A 19517-nucleotide genomic window follows, 5' to 3' on the forward strand; every position below is an offset into this window, starting at 1 on the left:
GATGAGCCAGAGGCAGAGGGCCCCGAGGCTGAGGATGAGCCAGAGGCTGAGGGCCCTGAGGCAGAGGATGAGCCAGAGGCAGAGGCCCCGAGGCTGAGGGCCCCGAGGCAGAGGATGAGCCAGAGGCAGAGGGCCCCAAGGCTGAGGGTCCCGCCCCAGGAGGCAACAGAAGCGGGTTCCTGCCCTCTTCTGGGTCCTCACTGTCAAGCAGGACAATCCTCCGAGCTCCACTGCATCCCATCCATGAGGAAGATATTCCCCCAGAATCCATTAACCTACCTTAAAGAACCTCTGGTGATCAGTCAGAGGGAAGGCCTGTGTTTGGAGCTTTCTAACAGATCTATACCGAAATGACAGAGAGACGTGGATAGCCCACATTTGAGGCAGAAAAATTCGGCAAGGCTCCTTCACCTAGAAGAAGGATTTCCAAAAGGAAATATCCAGTACTGACAAGTCTCAGGAAAGTCAGAAGTTGATTTCAGAAACAGGAGGCAGGGCTACCAGTTAAGAATGACCTTTTTGTTTAAATGCAGCACAAAAATAAGTAAGAGAATGAATGAATGCAGCACAAAGCATTCTGAATTCTCACATATTACAAAGACAGAATTACAAAGCCCTCAAAAAGCTAATAGCAAATTCTGAATGTATTGTGAACTGTAAATCAATTTTAAGTACTTTTCCCATTATATACACCATCTTGTCAATGGACTGTTCAAGAAGCCATAATGATACCCATTTTGTATTAAACTAAACAGCAGAAACGATAAAGTGGCCACACGTGTTGCTATGGACTGAGCTGTGTGCCCCCGAATCCAGCTGACGAGCACAGCTCTTGTCCATCCAAATCCCGTCCCCCAGTGCCCCAGGGGGCCCCGCGCCCACGCAGCCCACAGAGACTCTCCTCTGATCGGCCCAGCAGCCAATGCCTGCTCCCGAGCCTTCAAGTCAGACGGCAGCTCACTGAGCCAAGAGGTAACCCCCACTCCTGAGCCAGGTCTTCGGGCCCTGGCAAAGGATCTTAGGCTTCCTTTTGTAACCAATTAAAAACAACCTTTTCACTTTCGTAGAAGGAGCCGTACATGAGCGTACTATTATTATGGTTATGGCAATACTATTATTAAAAGCATACTGTTATTTATTCTCAAGTTTAGTTATTAGAACACACTAATCTGTGACCCAGTTTGGGACACGCAAGAGAGAACACTCCCTCCTACCAATCATCACCAAGTTAAAGTTCTTCACAGAACATGAAACAGGGGAGAGGAGCTCACCTGCCTGTAGGTGTCCTGGTGAACATCATCATTCCGAGAGTCGTAATAGTGCTCAATAAAAGCAAAATACTCTTTCTGTTTTCTCTGGAGAGTGGCTGGTCTTCGGTCCACATTGGCAGGAAGGTAACCCTGTGTGAGAAAAAGAACAAAAACAAAAAGTGTATATGGTTAACGCTGGATTCACCATTCTGAAATGGGATTCTGAAATTGGACACGGGGGAGCATAATGAGCTGTGAAAACAGAAACAGACATCAAGGAAATCAGCTGGCTGGCCTCTGAGGCTCGGACACACGCAGCCTTCGCCAGGCCAGCCACCAGGGACTCACGGCCACAGGGTGGGAGCCAGACTGCAGCCTCTGGCAGGCTGGTCCTTCGTGCTCTTCCAGAGCAGGACTGAGAGGAGCCCCTAGCTCTCTAAATGCCTCGTGTGCCTCAAAGGATTCAGAAGTCGGCAGGTCTTATGACAACAGAACACACGTGTGCATGTGCACGCTCACATGTACACACAACAGAGGCCTGTATGCGTACGTGTGTATGTAATACGCATACACGCACACATGTACAGACTGTCACCTATGCAAATGTTCCCCTCTCTGCAGAGACCGCTGGGCGCCTGGCAGTGCAGCCCCAGTACATAAAGTGAACTCAAATCCAGAAGGGCTGGGCAGGTCCGGGTGGTCATGAAGAGCCCAGACTCAGGGCCACACTGCTTGGTGTTTTATATGCTTTTTATTTCTTTGTTTCTCCTTTTAAATCAACATTGACATGTCACATATAAAATGTGCCGCTTTTAAGTAAATAGTTCTGTGACCCTGGATGAGCGTCCACAGCTGTGTAACTGCTACCCCAGTGAAGCGACAGAGCATTTCTATCACCCCAAAACCCTCCCTGTGCCCGCAGCAGTCCATCCCCACACTCACAACTGGAGAGTCCGGGGAGCTGCTCGCCCCCTCACCAGGAAGCACTGAGGCCTGGCCTAGAACGTCAGGCACACAGAATCCTTTGGGGACCCACGCTTGGTTTTCACTCAGCCTCACGGTCTTTGTGATTCATCTGAACTGAAGTGTGAGCCAGCAGTTACTTCCTTGGCTTAGGGAGCAGTATTCCGCGGTACGGACGGGGCACTTGGCCGGGCCATACTCTGGTTACTGACCATCGGGGCTGGTGCTAGTTTGGGGCTATTATGAATAAAGCTTGTTACAAATATTCTAGTACGAGGGTTTTATGGCTATGCACTTTGATTTCTCATGGTTCCACACCTAGGGGTGGACTTACTGGCTCACTGTGCAGGTGCATGTTTCGCTTCCTAAGAAACTGCCAGACCTTCCACAGAGTGATCGTACGGTTTCACATTCCAACTAACAGCGCGTCTGAGAATCTCAAATGCTCCACACCCTCCCTGACACTTAGTATTGTCCTTCTTTAAATATTAGCCGTCCTGGGGGTGCTTGGCTGGCTCAGTCAGGGGAGCATGCATCTCTTGATCTCGGAGTTGTCAGTTCAAGCCCCGTGTTGGGTGTAGAGATTACTTTAAAAAATAAATAAAATCTTTACAGACAAATACCATATGATTTCAGTTATATGTGGAATATGTTTCCAACAGGAAACAAAACAGATGAACACATAGGAAGCGGGGGGAAGAGGGAAGCAAACCATAAGAGACACTTAACAGGGGCGCCTGGGTGGCTCAGTCGGTTAAGCATCTGCGTTCAGCTCAGGTCATGATCCCAGGGTCCTGGGATCGAACCCCGCATCTGGCTCCCTGCCCAGGGGGGAGCCTGCTTCTCCCTCTGCCTCTGCCCCTTCCCTTGCTTGTGCTCTCCCTCTCAAAATCTTTAAAAAGAGAGAGAGAGAGAGAGAGAGAGATTCTTAACAACAGAGAACAAACAGGGCTAACGGAGGGAGGAGAGTGGGGGTGGGCTAGACGGGAGATGGGGAGGGAGGAGGGCACTTGCTGGGATGCGCACTGGCTGTTGAATGTAAATGATAAAACACTGAATTCTACTCCCAAGACCAATATTACACTATATGTTAACTACTAGAATTTTTTTAAAAATTTGGGGGAAAAAAATAAAAAGGAAGACTCTTTTACCCAAAAAAATGTAAAAAATAAAAAATAATAAAATCTTTAAAAAAGATCTCTTTAAAAAAAAATCTTCAAAAAACAATCAGCCATTCTACTAAGTGGCTCTAAATGAATGAGGACCATCTCACGCACCCATTTGCCACTGCTTCTCTTCTTTGGTGAAGGGTCTGTTCAAATCTTTTGCCCATTTTTTAAATCCAGTTGTTTGTCCTTCTAGTGAGTTTTATGGTTCTCTATTCTAGACAGAATTTTTGTGTCTAGACACATAATATACATATTATGATTATATTCTCCTAATCTGTGGCCTTTTTGTCTCAAACAGCAGGAGTTTTCAAAGTTTTTCTTTTATATTTAGTCCTTCTTCTTTTCTATATAAGAAAGATTCTCTCCTTGTTTCTTCCCTAGATGTTTTAAAGCTTGACCTGGCTACCTCCTGCTCATCCCTCAAGCATCTCTTTGATGATAACTCTTCCTCAGGAGGCTTAGCCCGACACCGGAGGTGGGCTGGCCACGCCGAGCTCCAGCAGCACCTGGCAAGAGACTCCGTCAGAACCAGCCCCTCAGTGTGCCAGCCACGTGGCAGTCAACTTTTTATTAAGTGAATTTATGTATGAGCAAGTAAGTGAATGGTTGAACAAATATAACCTATATGGTACTTTCTGCCTTTTAAAACTCCCCCACATCTGGGGCACCTGGGTGGCTCAGCTGGTTGAGCATCTGACTTGATTTCGGCTCAGGTCATGATCTCAGGGTCCTGGGATCAGGTCCCTCATCAGGCTCTGCACTCAGCAGGGAGTCTGCTTGAGAATCTTCCTCTGCCCCTCCTGCTTGTGTACACATGCGCGCGCTCTCTCTCTCTAATAAGTAATTAAGTCTTTTAATAATAATACCAATAAAAGAGGATGTGCAGAGACTGGAGCTGTGGCAGCCACCCTGCGACCATGCGGGAGAACCACGGGCTGCAGGTGCACCGTGAAGAGCCAAGTGGAAGGAGCGCTGAGCTCAGAGGGTTGCCAGCCTTGACGATGAGGTGGGCCTGAATCCAGCTACAGCTTTTCTGTTGGGTGAGTGCCTCTGTTCCCTTTCTTTTCGGAAGGCGTTTCCATGAGCATCTATTCTGTTATCAATTACACTCTCGCACACATTTGCTTTAACTCATTTGGGTCATACGAGTTAAGCTTCTTCTTAATAAACACGTATTGAAACAGAATGTGTGTGCACACACTCACCAAAAATGTGTGCAGAATTACCACAAAGTGACCCCATCTCGAGGCCCCTTGGGAGCCTCCCAATCACCATCCTTCACCTCCTCCCTGGAGCTAGATCTCTGACTGCTAACACTGGGGTAAATTATGCCTTTTTCTGAACTTTATATAAATGCAATCATTTTTTCCGTCTGGCTGCTTAAACATTACATTTGAAGAAGTCATTCGTTCTTGTGACATGTGAAGAGTAGGTGCTTTTCATTGTCACGTGTTCCCACGTACCAAACCCATTCTGTTGACAGACATGTGGGTTGCACCTCTCTCTGTTATAAACACTCCTGTTCCTGTCCTTTGTGGCACGTGGTGTGCATCTCGTCAGGGAGGTACCGAGGAGGGCGACCCCTGGCTGCACCTCCATTTCACAGACCTCCTGCAGAATTTTCCAGAGTGAAAGCACTCACAAGCACCCACTGTTCCACATCCTTGCCAACACTTGGTGCTGTCCACCCTCATCTTAGCCATCCCAATGGGCCTGCGAGGTCTGTCAGACGGTGGCTTTAATCTGCATTTCCCAGAAGACTGACAGGTGCCGTTGCGTGTCCTCAGCTGTGCAATGCGTGTACAAGTGTAGCCCCGTTTCTATGGGGTCACCCCCGCCTTGCCCGTGCTCCACTGTAGGTGTCTACTGTATTGTCTGCACGTGAGTCCTCTGTGAGCGTCTCCTCCTCCCCCCTTGCCCATTAATGATGTCTTTTGATGAAGACAAGTTCCTAACTTTAAGAGAGCCCCTTTTATTAATCTTTTATGATTAGTCTTTCTCATTCCTTTGTAAGAAAATTTCCTTTATCCAGCATCCCGTGCCTACACATTTCACTTTAAAGCCATGCCCGGCTCCCCACTGTGGTGAAGCAGTGTTCTCCTGTGGAGCCAGCACCCCCACGATCAGACCTCTGCAGCCAGCACCATCCAGAGTACACCGGGGCATCACCCCGCACAAGGCACTCTGTCAGGTACCCAGCCCTGCCCCTGCTGGGGGGCCGACCACTCCCGGGGCTGGTGAGACCTGACACTGCTTCCTCACGTCGGAGATGCCTTCACAGACCATCGGTTTGGGAACCACCAGGATCCACCACAACCATCTGACCTTACTGCCGACTTCCAGTCCCCGTCATCTCCTGGAAAAACACAAGTTGCCACAGCCACAGGCTGAGGAAGCAGGCTGCTCACTGGGCACCGGGCTACACACAGCACTGCCTTGAATCCTGCTCAGTGGACATGCGGTCATTATTCCATTTACAGAAGAGGGAAAGCCTCAGGAGTTTCCTTAGTGAGCCCAGGGTTATGGGGCCAGAGGGCACGGTGCAGCCAGCCCTCTTCAGGGGCAGCTGGCTCAATTCACAGAAACTCAGGGAACAAGTCCCCGCCCTAGGGAGCCATCTACACACACACACACCCTGTTCACTGAGCTCTGCGTGTGTCCCGGGCCCCCAGACCCTCGCACCCTCGCACCCTGGGCTCAGCACCAGGAGGCAGAGTCCCTGCGCGCTGCCTCACACTGAGCTCCGGAAGCTGCCAAGGCTTCTGATCATGCCCCTGCCCAGAGGCGGACACCCTCCCCGCTCTGCCACCAGCCCCTCTGGCTCCCCAGTTCGGGGCCTCTCTCTGAACGCCCGTTCCCTGGGCCGAGACTCCCGCCTGCACACAGGGCTCAGCAGGCTGGTGGGCGCCAGCAGGCAGAGCGGGGCAGCTGACACGGAGCCGCCTGAGTCCCCAGGCCGCGGAGGCCGAGCGGCCCCTGACCTCGGCACCAGGGCTGGCCTCTGATCTCCTCCAGCCTGCGCGTGAGGGCCACGGCGGCCTTCCCACAAGCACACTGACTTCTGAGCGCCTCCCCCGCCCCTGCAGCATCAGAGTAGACGAACTACTTGTTGCCACGGCTTGTGTGCACATCCCTGGAGCTCAGCTCCCTGCACGGCAACCTGTGGGCACAGGCCCTGCAATCAATTCACGTCTCTTCCAAGCATGCACCAGCCTGGAGCGCACACTCCCCCAGACACCTGCACTCCCTCCTCCGAGTCACCACTCTGACCTCAGCATCTCCCCCCCACTCCAGGTGGTTCTCAGAGCCGGTCAGATGCGTGGACTTGGCTCACCCTGCCTCTGCCCACTAGACCTGGAGCTCTGAGCTCCGAACTCCAGCAGGGCAGGAGGTCTTGCCCTGTGCTCAGGATATCTCCACCCCCGCAAACCCCCCACATTCAGAGTCCCGAGGGGCACACCACGGATACTCAGTGCAGACTTGCCAAACAAATGAATGATACTGTGCTGATGATACCGTGCTGTGCAGCGGGACCACCATACCCCAGGAGGGCCCCAGCCCTGGGGGCCCAGGGAGGAAGAGGTCTGAGCTACTGCGTGACAAGTTAAGTATCAGCACACGGTTCTGGGCCAGCTTTGGATTGGTTTGGAGTCAGCCCTGCTGTTGGAGAACACAGTGGTGCAGAGGGAGAAACAGAGCAGAGGCCCTGAGAAAGGTCACACGCCTGCGTCGAGCACACCGGGCAGCATGTCCAGGCTGCCGTTCGGCAAGGCCAGAGCACGTGGGAGGTGAGGAGTGGGAATGTGTGTGCAGCGGCCGGTGGGGGTCCCTGTGGGCCAGGCCAGAGCTGGCCTTCCATCCAGGGCAGTGGAGCAACGAGGGTTATGAGCCAGGGAACGGTGTGGGCGGCCTTCCATCCGTCACACGCGGTACCACCACAGGCTTCTTAGTGACCGAGAACGAGGGCTCACACCTTCTCCCCACTCCCAGATTTTAACTTCACTTATTAAAAGAGAAATTCTAAAAGGCCAGGATGTCATAACAGGAACAGAGGCAATAAAAAGCCCCCCCACACACACTCCTGACACTCCCATCCCTAAAGGAAAACACATGTGCAAGTTGGGGCCTTCAGATAATTAAGCCAGCCTGGAAATTATGCAAACGAAACATATGCAAGTATGCAATGAATTTTAAATGACAGAACTACAGAAAACTTAATTGCCATATTAGCATGCTATAAAAACACTAATCATAAATGTAAAACAATTATACCTGCATATACTTCTATCAAAATTGTCCCCGTGACACACGCATCCAGTGGCTCCCTCCCGTGGGTTCACGTGCGATCCTACCTTGACACGCCACGAGAAAAAAGGGTGATGCCAGCGCCTCACTGATCACTCTTAACCATTCTGCTCACCAGCATAAATGTTACGTGTTTAATTATTGTTCAATGTTTCTGAAGTAGTTATTAAAAAATGAGCCAAAAATACGATTTTCTACAGTGCTCATTTTTAAAAAGTTACTGCTGTGCTTGCAGGGAATTTAAATGTTAAATCGCATTAATGGTGGTTTAACGATATGTTCTGGACTAGAGTATATGTTAGTCTTCCGTAAATGACAGGAGCCAAGTTTCCCATCTTTCTTCATTAAAGGAGCATTTCCTACTCATCCATTAAGAATAGTGCTCTTCAACAGACCACCGGGATCACGTTAATGACAAATCGTGAACAGACTAGGGGAAAAAGTCATTAGTTTGCCAGGTCTTGAAGTACATTCACACTCAAGTGCAGCTTCAGCTGTCTTTTTCAACCGGACAAATGACAGATTCTCCTCGGTCCTGGGTTCAGGGTCCCGGAAGCGAAGTGCTGGGCCCAGCCACCCCACCCCACCCGCTCGGCTGAGCCTCTGGGACAGCACGCTGTCGGTCAAGCCCAGGCACCCTGGCCCAGCTGTACGGCCTTCAGTGGGTCCTGTCTCCTAGCTGGTCCGTGCGTGCCCTGCCCTGTCCCACGTGGAACCCATACATCCTAGAGCAGCTGCCTCCACCCGGGGCACAAGGGAGAATCCCTGGGGACCCGAGATTGGCAGTTCCCCGGCTCCCCGGTACCACTAACGTGCACCCAAGAGGTCAAGAGGACAGCCCAAAGCCCAAAGCCCCCATGCCGTTGCTGCCCCCGCCCCCACCCCTGCCCAGCCTAGGGCAGGCTGCAATTGGTACAAACCCTGATGCCTCAGTTTACCCCAAGGCTCCAACTGGCTTGGTGGGCCTAGACACCAATATCTACAAAAGCTTCCCAGGAGAGTGGCACGTGAAGCCTTGGATTCAGAGTGACTGAGAGGTGGCCTAAACTTGGGGGACCCTTCTCCTGCCCATGACCCTGAAGTGCCTGCCGGGTTTTCTCCCCAGCATTTTCCAAGACTCTTTTGTGACCTAGCACTTGCAAAGGGCAGACGTGTGGGAAACACTCACCACATCAGAAATAAGTGATTGGCATCCTTCACGGTGCTCCCCAAATCTTCCATTACAGTAACCAGGAGAGAAGGAGAGACTCATAAGGTAGCTCCTGGGTCAGCGTTTAGGGGATAGGAGATGATGGTCCCCACCATTCTGACCTCCTTCCCCCCGTCCATTCTCATGTTTGACCAGCACCCCTCAACCTGGTGGGTTCCCTGCCCCTGGATGCCCAGAGCCCATCCTTCCCCCAAGGGCATACAGAATGTGCATGGGCCTGTCTCCCTGGGCTATCTGGGGACACCTGAAGGCTGGGATGACGTTACTGCTTGCCAGCACGGGACCAGAGCATAGCGAAGGCATGATGAGCACATGTGCCCTGAATGATGAGTGAGCACAGCGCCAACGGACCACCCAGTTTCCTACTCCAGCAGCCTGAGTCCCGCCCACCTGCCCCTGCAGCCTCTAGGCCCTCCTCCCCTGCCCAGTTTTCCCTGTCTTGGCTGCCCGCCTCCTCCTTCTGACGGGCACCCAGAGCAGCACAGCACATTCTTCCTCCTGGTGCCAGACCCTGGTCGCGATACTGGTCTATCTGTTCCTACAACCCCGCATTCAGAGATCACCGCTTCTGCAGGGATCCCACACGTGTGCACAGCCTGGCACACAGCAAGCACTCAACAGATGCTGTTAAAGAAGCAGAAGTGTACAGGAAGAGACACAGGGTGAGCAGTGCCCTGGGGCGCAGACTTCTGAGAGAATGGGCTCCTTCCCATGGTGAGACCCCAGTCTGTCCTGGGGCAGACAGAGGAAGGCAGGGACCCCCTCTCTTTGTGCAGGCCGCATGAGGGACAGCGACTTGGTTCTTCTGCCTTCTTATCTCCCCGTGACAAACACAGAGCCAGAGACACAGAAAGTGCTGGAGAAACACTGATCAAATAAATGAAGGCACCAACCAAAAGACCATTCAAGAGGCTCCCGGATTTCCCGCTCCAGAAACAGCCTCCTCACCCTTCACTGAAGTCCTTCACATCGTGGCCTGCTCCTGGTCCCCAGCCACCCCCTCCCTAATCCAAGCAGTCTGCCCGCCATTCCTAGGGAGCCAGCTCACCTGGGCTCCCGCTCGTCCAAACCGAGCTGCATCCCATAGGCCGTACGCCCTCCCCGTCTCCCCAACCCAAGGACACTGACACATCCCTCAGGTTGCTCCAGAAACACCCCACCTTCACCAAGAAGCCTGGTCTGCCATCCACAGGAGTCTGCACTGCCCTGGAACCGCCCCTCCCTTTCTTGGTGCCCCCACCCTCCGCCACTTTGGAAAGACAGGCTTTGCTCACTGACCCCAACACTTTTTTTTAACTCATCCGTCAACCCAAGCCTAAAGAGGTCCAGAACTGCCAAGTTCGTCTCTGTCCTTCCCAGTCCCCAGCCTCCCACCTTGCAGCACCTGCAGACCCTGGGAAAGGGAAGCCCAGCCTGGCACACATGCCCCTGCTCTGCGGCTGCCCGTTCCTTCCTGCCTGCATCCCACACATCCCACTGTGTGTGATCCCAGACTGTCCTGCAGCCCTGACCTGACCCAGCCCCTCCTAACAGGGAGGGCTAGGATCTGATTCATCTCTCTCTCCAGGCAAGGGGTCCCTGCAGTCAGTTAACGGTTACACAAATACATGGATCTGAGACGCCCAGATACTCTTTCCCTTGTATTCCCAACATTCCTGGTTACAGACTCAACCCACCTACACCCTCCCTCCCATTCAAAGCAACAAAGTGGAGCATCTATCTCCTCCCCCTTCTGCTCCAGTGCCCACTGAATCCCAGGTCACACACTTGCCCAGCCAGCCACTGGGCATCACACACAGGGTAGCTCAGCTACAATGCACACAGACCGAGAACCAGCGGAAAGGAATGGGACAAAACCATTCAGGAAGGCCTTCTACCCAGAGGCAGCGCAACCTCCATAAATATAAAACTGCACTATAAAGTCTTAAACATAGTATCGTCCAAACTTCCTACAGTTCAATCTAAAAAGCTTGTAACCTATTGTACAGGACATTTGGAAAAGCAGATACAAATGCTTAAAATAACAGACACAAAACAGAAACATAAGCAATTGTAGCAGGTCTAATTTTAATTGCAAGAGAATATTTAATCAATAAAGATTCACTGTTGAGAGTGGCATCTGCATTTAGGATTACGAGGTACTAAGCTGTAAATTTATTAAGACTCATTAGCAAGAAAGAGTCTTTTAAATACTGAAAGTCAGACCCAATTTAGAGTAAACACTTAGAGTTCCCTACTGATTTAGCTCCAAAAATAATTTAAAAAGGGAAAGAGAAAAAAACTGGTCTATAAACTGCTCCCAAGTTTTCAGCAGGGCCAAGCTCACTTCAGATATTAACCCGAGTGAAGTACCAGAGCGAGTGCCGACGGCCGCTCCACCCCGCCCACCTCATCTTCTCCAGCAGTCTCCACAGGTGGGCAGTTTAGAACCAGGGGTGAGGCACCAGAACCCCAGCCTCCATCAAGGAAACACAGATACTTTTAGAATCACTTTCTCCCCCTTACATCACTACTAAAGTACATTAAAAAAAAAAATGGTCAAACATATTTCACTGTGATGAATTCCTAAGAATTGAAATAGTCTTCTATGATGGATCCTTTCTGTATCACAGGTTTGAAAATATTACAAAGATTTCTAGAATAATAAAACCAGAGGAAAAGAATACAGCTGTCATAAATAATTACTTAAGCTCATTTTCTGCCAGCCTTGTCAAACCAAGCTTGTAATGAAGCAAAAGATGGAAAATGTCACCTTAGCTCAGGCAAAGGCCCAGATCACTGCCACAAAGACAAGGCGCGTGCCTGGCCATGGCTGATGGGCCACGCTCCGGGCCACACTCGGGGCCACGCTCTGGGCCAGGCAGCACTGGTGAGCAGGCCCCCCAAGACTTACTGAGAGCAGCTTCCAGGTCATTGGACGAACCGGCTTAGGGATTCCGGACCAGCTCAACTTCCGTAATTCCTCTGTGGACAACAAAGAGACAAAGAAAACAGGCTTTACAAACAGGGAACTCCCCGCAGGGCCTTGACCTATTTCGTCAGTGTTCCTGGGGGGAGGGGGGCCCCATAAATGAAACCAGAGTGAACCTAAGTGAGAAAGATTTCAGATACTGATTGTTCTCAATATACGAGAGACGCTGAGTGACCTCCGCTCCGGCAAAGCTAAGTGTCTACATTTAAGCCGCACAGAGTACACGTTTGCTAAATGCATGGCAAGCGTCCCCAGAGCCACCCTGGGACAGGTGGGGCACCACCCACCTTCCTCCCTGGAGCAGCTGAGGCCCCTCCACACGCCCCCTCCCTCCCTCCCTCAGTCCCCCACCGACACCCGTCCCCACCTCTGCCACCCGCCCGGCGCTCCCTTCTCTCCTGCACACTTTCTCCCTCTCACCATTCACTGCTTACGGACATGAGGTGCTTTGCTCAGGACTGCTCTGAAAGAGACAGTGTCGCAGAGACAAGCTTGCGTCCACAGAGCACTCATCAAGGGGGCAGCCACGTCCTTCAAGGCAGACTACGACAGTCGCTGCTGCCTCCACAAATACCCACGGGCGGGCGGTCACAGGGGGCGGGAGAGGGCACAGCAGAGACTGAGGGGGCAGCGGGTGGGGAGGAGACCAGCCCCTGAGGTCCGTTGGACCTTCTGCGTCTCCCCAGTGTCACAGCCACACGCCCCGAACAGCGAGAGAACATGTTTCAATTTGCAGGTGTATCAACACTCAGTCAATCCCACGGAAACTGAAGTAATTCTTTCTTTCCTTTAAGTTAGGAATCCACCATCAGGCTCTTCTCGTAACAGCTAGGAGCTCATGATTAATATTAGGAATAAAAGAAACGATTAAAGAGGCTCTGGTAATATAATCAACAAAATACAAAGTCCTGACATCTAATCTTTTTCCAATTACTACAGTCTAAGTAAAATAAGTACAGAATAATTGGGTGACGGTACCAGCAATAACTTGCACTTTACAGCAGAATCTCAGAAAATATCGAATCTTCCCCTGCACCCTGAGGATATTATGAAAAGCAGGAACCTAATATCCGAACACCAATAATGTAATGTTTACCGTCATGTTCCCAGGGCCTCTCCTCCTGCACAAGGCTGGTTTTCTGATGATGGTTTATATGAAGAAAGCCGAGAGAAATCTCCACTGTTAGCATTCTCCAAACCTGTCTCCTCATGGAAGAAACTCACAAACACAGTGCCTTGAATGTACATATGGGACAGAGTTCTGAGTCTGTGCCACGTTAGCATGAAGCAGTTGCTTTCATGGGTACTATTTGCTCCTTACGGCAGCCCGAGTCCATCAGGGCTGTCCCCACCATGCCAGTGAGGAGCAGGCTCAGCGAGGCTAGGTGACGTGGCCACAGTGGCCCAGGAACTAAGTGACCTTTGCATCCCAGAATCTTTCCACTCTATTAATTTCCATTACTAAAAGGGCTTCCTGTAACACAGACAAATCTCACTCATGAATATGGACAAAAAGTCTAAAACAAAATCCTCGCAGATCAAAACACAAGCAGATGTTCAAAGACTGGTACACACGATTTACTCCAGGAATAAAAGAATGGCTCCAAGTCAGGACATCTCATAGTTTTATCCAAGTGTTCAACTGGGTTGATGGGAAAGTCATAGGACCATTCTGTTGGATGTCCAGTGTAGACTTTCACCCCAGGCCTATTTGCCCCTTGGCCTCTCTAGCAGAATCCCGGTTATACAAAGTGACAATCGCCCCACCACCTCCCCACAGCCCCGGTAATGAGGGGAGTCAGCCCGGGGGGAAGTTGGAACTGATTGGCTGTGCAGAGCTGAGCCCCGCCCTCACCCGGGAGGGACTCCACAATGAGCCTGGGACTCTACCTGAGCCAGAGAAGAGAGCGAATGAGCTGGGGGCTGCTGAGGAGAAAGCCCCTCCTTGCTCTTCAGAAATCTTTTGGGGGCAACAATCTCTTGCTTCCTCTGCAGGTTGTTAGGGTCAGAGGTGAGGCTGGGGCTGCTGCACCTAACCAGTACCCAATCAGCCTGAGGAGGAAGCCAACCAAGACAGGCAGCAATGAGGGCTGAGTTCAGCAGGACGGGCAGATTCAAGAATGTTCAAACATCAACAGCTTTTCCCCACCAGCAACAAAACAAATAGGAAATGTTATAGATATAAGCTTAACAAAAAACAGACACAACCATGGAAAGCAAACTGTGAAGGTTTTCCTTAAAGACATGAAGACACAGAGGAAAACACCAAGCTCACTGGCACTAAGGAGCATTTAAGGAGCACCTGGTCCAGTGAGGGCAGAGGGACCACACGAGGGAACGGCACACGCAGCCCTGTGCTCAGAAAACTCAGAACAAATGCAGAATGACAACTGGACTCAAGAGAAGGGGTAAGGATGGGAAAGACAACTGTGGGAAGGAAATTCTGCCTAGTTGGTCAGTTTTCCTTGAGGAAATGACAACTGAGAAAAGACCCACAGACGAGAAATTACTGAAGGAAGAGGGGCTGGAAAGGGAATATTCTCAAGTTCAGGGAACACCTGACATAAAGCCCTGGCCCAGTGTGAAGAGGGATCAGAGGGGCCAGTGGTCACAAGGAGACACTTGATGGGCTGCTTCTGAAGCCCAGTGTGGAAGGGACAGTGGCTTGGATGGTGGCAGTGAAAAGAAGAGCCATGACCAAACCTGAGCCAGTGGATCTAGTCTCAACATGACGATGCTGTCAACTGCCACTTAAAAATTCTTTGAGTTCAACGCAAACCCAATAAAACCCCAGTGGGATATACTGTTGTGTTCTGAAACCTGGTAAGTTGAAACTAAGCTCACATGAAAGAGCAAATGCATAAGAACAGCCAGTAAAATTTCCAAAAAGAATAGTGTGAGAGGACTTGCATTTCCAGATAAGCAAATGTGTAAGAGAGTGACAAGTTAAGACCCTGGGGTTCTAGGAGCAAGACTAAAGCAAGGAGATCAATGTTACAGATGAATGGTTCACATCAAACCTGTACTTAGTTACAATTACCACAGCATTTCAAATCAAGGGGCCATCAGCCAATGGTGTCCAAACAATATGGCATCTACTTTCAGAAAAGGAAATCAGACCATGTATCCTACCACAAAAACATATTTCCAAATGATTAAAGATCCAAAGACCTAAATGGAGTGCGTGTATGTATGTGTGCAAGAAAGATAAAAAATACTACAAGAAAATACAGAGGAATATTTTGCTATTTTCAAATGGGAGAAAGGCCTTCCAGGCAAGTCACAAATCTCAGAACTATAAATAAGGTTAATAAACTAACTACATAAAAGTTTGAAATGACTATGGTGAAAACCACCATAATTTTAAAAATAAAAAAATGACAGACTTGGGGCGCTTGGATGGCTCAGTCAGTTAAGTGTCTGCCTTCAGCTCAGGTCACAATCTCAGGGTCCGGGGATCAAGTCCCTTATCAGGCTCCCTGCTCAGCGGGCAGTCTGCTTCTCCCTCTCCTGCCCCCACCTTGTGTGCTCGCTCTCTCTCTCTCTCTCTCTCTCTCTCTTTCTCTCTCTCTCCCCCCAAATAAATAAAATCTTTAAAAAATGACAGACTTGAAAAATACATGCAACATACAATACAAAAAGGTTAACATCACTAGTATATAAAGAACACATACAAAAGAATGATCAATCTGTACAAAAATGGAAAATTCACAGAAGAACCAGAAATGGCTAATAAATGTACAAAAATAGGTACCTACTCTCAATAGTGATTAAAGAACTACATCATTAGAACAAGAAATCTGTCATAAATTAGATAAAATTTTAAATGACTAATACCCAGTACTGATGAGACTTTTGATGAAAAGCCACTCTCCTACAATCTGGTCAGAGTGCATATGAACAGAACTTTTCCTTGGTCGATTTTTTTTTTTTTTTTTTTAAGTAGGCTCCATACCCAGCATGGAGCCCAACACAGGGCTCAAACTCATGACCCTAAGATTAGGACCTAAGCTGAAACCAAGAGTTGGATACTTAACCGACTGAGCCACCCAGGTGCCCCTTTGTTGGTCAAATTGTAACGGTATATGACATTTGAGAGGCAACTTCACTTGAAGAAATCTGTTCCACAGGGACATTTGCAAGGGGTTACTCATAGGGTGTTCACTTAAGCCTTGTCATAAGAAAAACTAAAATCAATCAGAGTATCCATTAATAGGGAGATGATTAAAATACCATTACATCCACACAATGGACTATATAACACCACCATGGAAAAGAATGGATGCCTTTCTGGGTAAATACGCAATAAGTCTGTGAAGACAAACAAGAGAAAGCAGAGTGCAGATGCACTGTTTCTTTTTTTTTTTTTCTTTAAGATTTTATTTATGAGAGAGAAAGAGTGCATGCACACAGGGGAGCAGAGCAGAGGGAGAGGGACAAGCAGACTCCATGCTGAGCGCTGAGCCCAACACGGGGCTCAATCTCAGGACCCTGAGATCGTGACCTGAGCAGAAATCAAGAGTGGAATGCTCAACCAACTGAGCCACCCAGGTGCCCCACAATGAGTATTTCTCTAAGTGTATACTGGAACCTGGAAGCACAACCAGCCTTGGGGGAGGGATTCAGAGAATGGTTCAAGGGCAGTGGAAGAAATACTTTTGATTGTGTACCCTACTGTGTTCCTACAGAGCTACAGAGTTCCTGTGACGTCTCCAAATTTACCTCCAACTTTTCAAAAATCTACCCAACTTTCCCGGCCCAGCTCAACCTCTGCCATATCTATGAAGCCTTCCTGACAACTCCAGGCCTCACCCAATTCCCTCTTCTGTGAGCGCCAGGAACACTTAGGGCCAGCCCACCTAAAAGCCCACCTTCACTGCCATGTATGAGCATCGATCTCATCTTCCAGAAGTGCTTTATGAGTTCCTACAGGACAGATGCCAAGATTCTGCTTCTTCTGTGTTCTGAGGCAGAGCCTTGCATAGCCTGGCAGTAAGTGCTGGAGAGAAGAATGTCCAATTCTTTCCTCTACCCCTTTAGATGTGGTTTTCGGGGGGGGGGTCATATTTTTTAACTGACATATAATTTATACGCAATAAAGGAATTTAGGCCCCCAACCAAGATGTAGAACATTTCTATCACCCTTTTCTGTAATTCTTTGCCCCCACTCCAAGTTAATTCCTTTCTGATATCACCATAGATTATCCCTGCCTGATCTTAAAATTCACATAAATAGTACATACAGAATGTATTTGCTTGTATTCTGCTTCTTTTGCTCATAATATGTCAGAGTCATAATGTTGCACCAGTGGTTTATTCCCTACAAGCAGAAATACTAATCTACACTATGAATATATCACAATTTGCTTCTATATTCATAGATAGCTGGGTTATTCACAAGCTTTCATTACTATGATAAAGCAGCTATTACCACTCTTATGGTCTTACGTTTTGTGGGCCTATGTTTTCATTTCTACGACACAGACATGAAGGAGTAGAATTGCTGGGTCATATGATAGATACATATCTACCTTTATAAAAAACTGCCACATGATCCTGCAAAATGGTTGTACCATTTTACACTTCCCACCAGTAATGTATAAAAGCTTCAACTGCTCCACGTCCTGGTCAAAATTCAGTGCTGTCAGTCTTTAATTTTAGCCATTCTAGTAAGTGTTAAAGGCATCTCATTATAATTGTAATTACCAATTCTGTGATGACTAATAATGTTGAGCATTAAACAGATTTTCATGCGCTTTCTAGCCATTTCTATATCTTCTATGATGCTTATCTTGAAATCTTTTAACCATCTTTTTATTAAGTTGTTTATAATCTTATCGTTTCTAATGATTCTTATTTCTTCTGATTCTAGATCATATTTCCCTGTCTCATTGCATGCCTGTTTTGTTGTGTTTTTTTTTTTATTGAATCCCAGATGTGCCAGTTATCAATTTATTGTCTCTGCAATCATGGAACTGGGTCTTATAAATACTTCTCCTTGACCTGCTGGCATGGTGTCATTCTTTTCAGTACAGAGTAAAGGAGGGACACTGAAGGAGAAAGGGGTGTTCTCCCCCAAGTTCTCATATGCCTCGTTCACCAGGCTCCGACCCACAGTTCCTGCAGCGAGTGTGGGTGCTGGGTCTTCTTCAGCACTGACCTCCTCTGGAGAATGCTTTCTCCAGCATTAGGCCCCTGCAGAGTGCTCATGTGAGCACACAGGGTTTCTCCCACATTCAGCTGATAGAGAGAAGTACTTTCCAGTTCCCAGTTCCTGCAGCAAGCGACGGCCAGCAACACTCAGCAACACCCAGCAGACACATCTCTGTGAGCTCTGGGGATGATTCAACTTACTGCTTCCTGGGGTGCTTTCCCCCACCTCATGGACTGTCACCCTGCTCATGAACAGGCCAGCACTCCACCAAGGACTTGATGGGACCCCCTGCAGGTATATGGGCTCTATCTCTGTGGAAGGAATACTCTGCTCTGCAGCATTGTGCTCCATACAATCTGTCTCAGTTTCTGTCCCACCCCCACCCCCCCCCACCCCCAGCCCCCGTGCTGCAGCCTGAAAACTGCTTCCAAGCGCAAGCGGAGGTGAATGTAAAGTTCACCTTGTGTATGTCCCTTCTCCCAAAGATCACAGTTCTGCACAGTCTGTAACACAATGCCTGAAAACAGCTGTTTCACATACATGGTCCAAGTTTCTATTTATTCACAACAGAAGAGCAATTCCTTTGGCAACTAATCCTTCACGGTTGAAGCAAAAGTCAACTAACATATTTTTAAAGAATTTTTTGTCTATATTCATCAGGGATATTGGTCTCTAGCTTCTTTTCCTCACAATGTCTTTGTAAGGTTTTCGCATTAGGGTTATGGGGCCTTAATAAAATGAGCTGAGAAGGGTTTTCCCCTCCTCTCTTTTCTGAGATAGCTTTTGGAATTGGTATTATTTCTTCCTTAAATGTTCGATAGAATTTGCTAGAAAAACCATCTGACCCTGATACTCTCCTTGTGTGAAAGATTATTTTTTAAGATTTATTGATTTATTTGAGAGTGTGAGGGCAAGCAGGGGGCGGGGCAGGGAGAGAGGGAGAGAAATCCTCAAGGAGACTCCCCACTGAGTGCAGAGCCTGATGTGGGGCTGAATCTCAGAACCCTGAGATCATGACCTGAGCCGAAATCAAGATTCACATTCTTAATCAACTGAGGCACACAGGTGCCCCTAAAGGTTATTTTATTACAAATTTTTTTAGGGGGCACCTGGGTGAAGCATCGGACTCATGATTTTGGCTCAGGCCAAAAAAAAAATTTTTTTTTAATTTTTTATTGTTATGTTAATCACCATATATTACATCATTAGTTTTTGATGCAGTGTTCCATGATTCATTGTTTGTTCATAACACCCAGTGCACCATGCAAAACGTGCCCTCCTCAATACCCGTCACCAGGCTAACCCATCCCCCCACCCCCCTACCCTCTAGAACCCTCAGTTTTTCAGAGTCCATCATCTCTCATGGTTCGTCTCCCCCTCTGACATACTCCCCTTTTCTTCCTCTCCTGTTATCTTCTTCTTTTCCTTTTTTCTTAAAATATGTTGCATTATTGGTTTCAGAAGTACAGATCTGTGATTCAACAGTCTTGCACAA

At 48.7% G+C, this 19517-nt stretch overlaps 1 protein-coding gene across 2 annotated transcripts in view; it reads right to left on the minus strand.

Annotated features, from left to right (window-relative positions):
• The window catches only part of TBC1D22A (TBC1 domain family member 22A), a 336855-nt gene that overhangs the window by 232063 nt on the left and 85275 nt on the right, over positions 1 to 19517 (minus strand). For both annotated transcript variants that reach the window (XM_073882613.1, XM_025881542.2), the window contains 2 exons: positions 11791 to 11861; positions 1272 to 1400 (listed from right to left, as the gene is read on the minus strand). In XM_073882613.1, coding sequence (XP_073738714.1) covers positions 1272 to 1400; positions 11791 to 11861 — 200 coding nt within the window. The remainder of the gene's footprint in view (positions 1 to 1271; positions 1401 to 11790; positions 11862 to 19517) is intronic.

Source organism: Callorhinus ursinus, unplaced genomic scaffold, assembly GCF_003265705.2.
Source record: "Callorhinus ursinus isolate GAN/ISIS: 27379988/994484 unplaced genomic scaffold, GSC_fseal_2.0 scaffold48, whole genome shotgun sequence".
NCBI classification, from domain to species: Eukaryota; Metazoa; Chordata; class Mammalia; order Carnivora; family Otariidae; genus Callorhinus; species Callorhinus ursinus.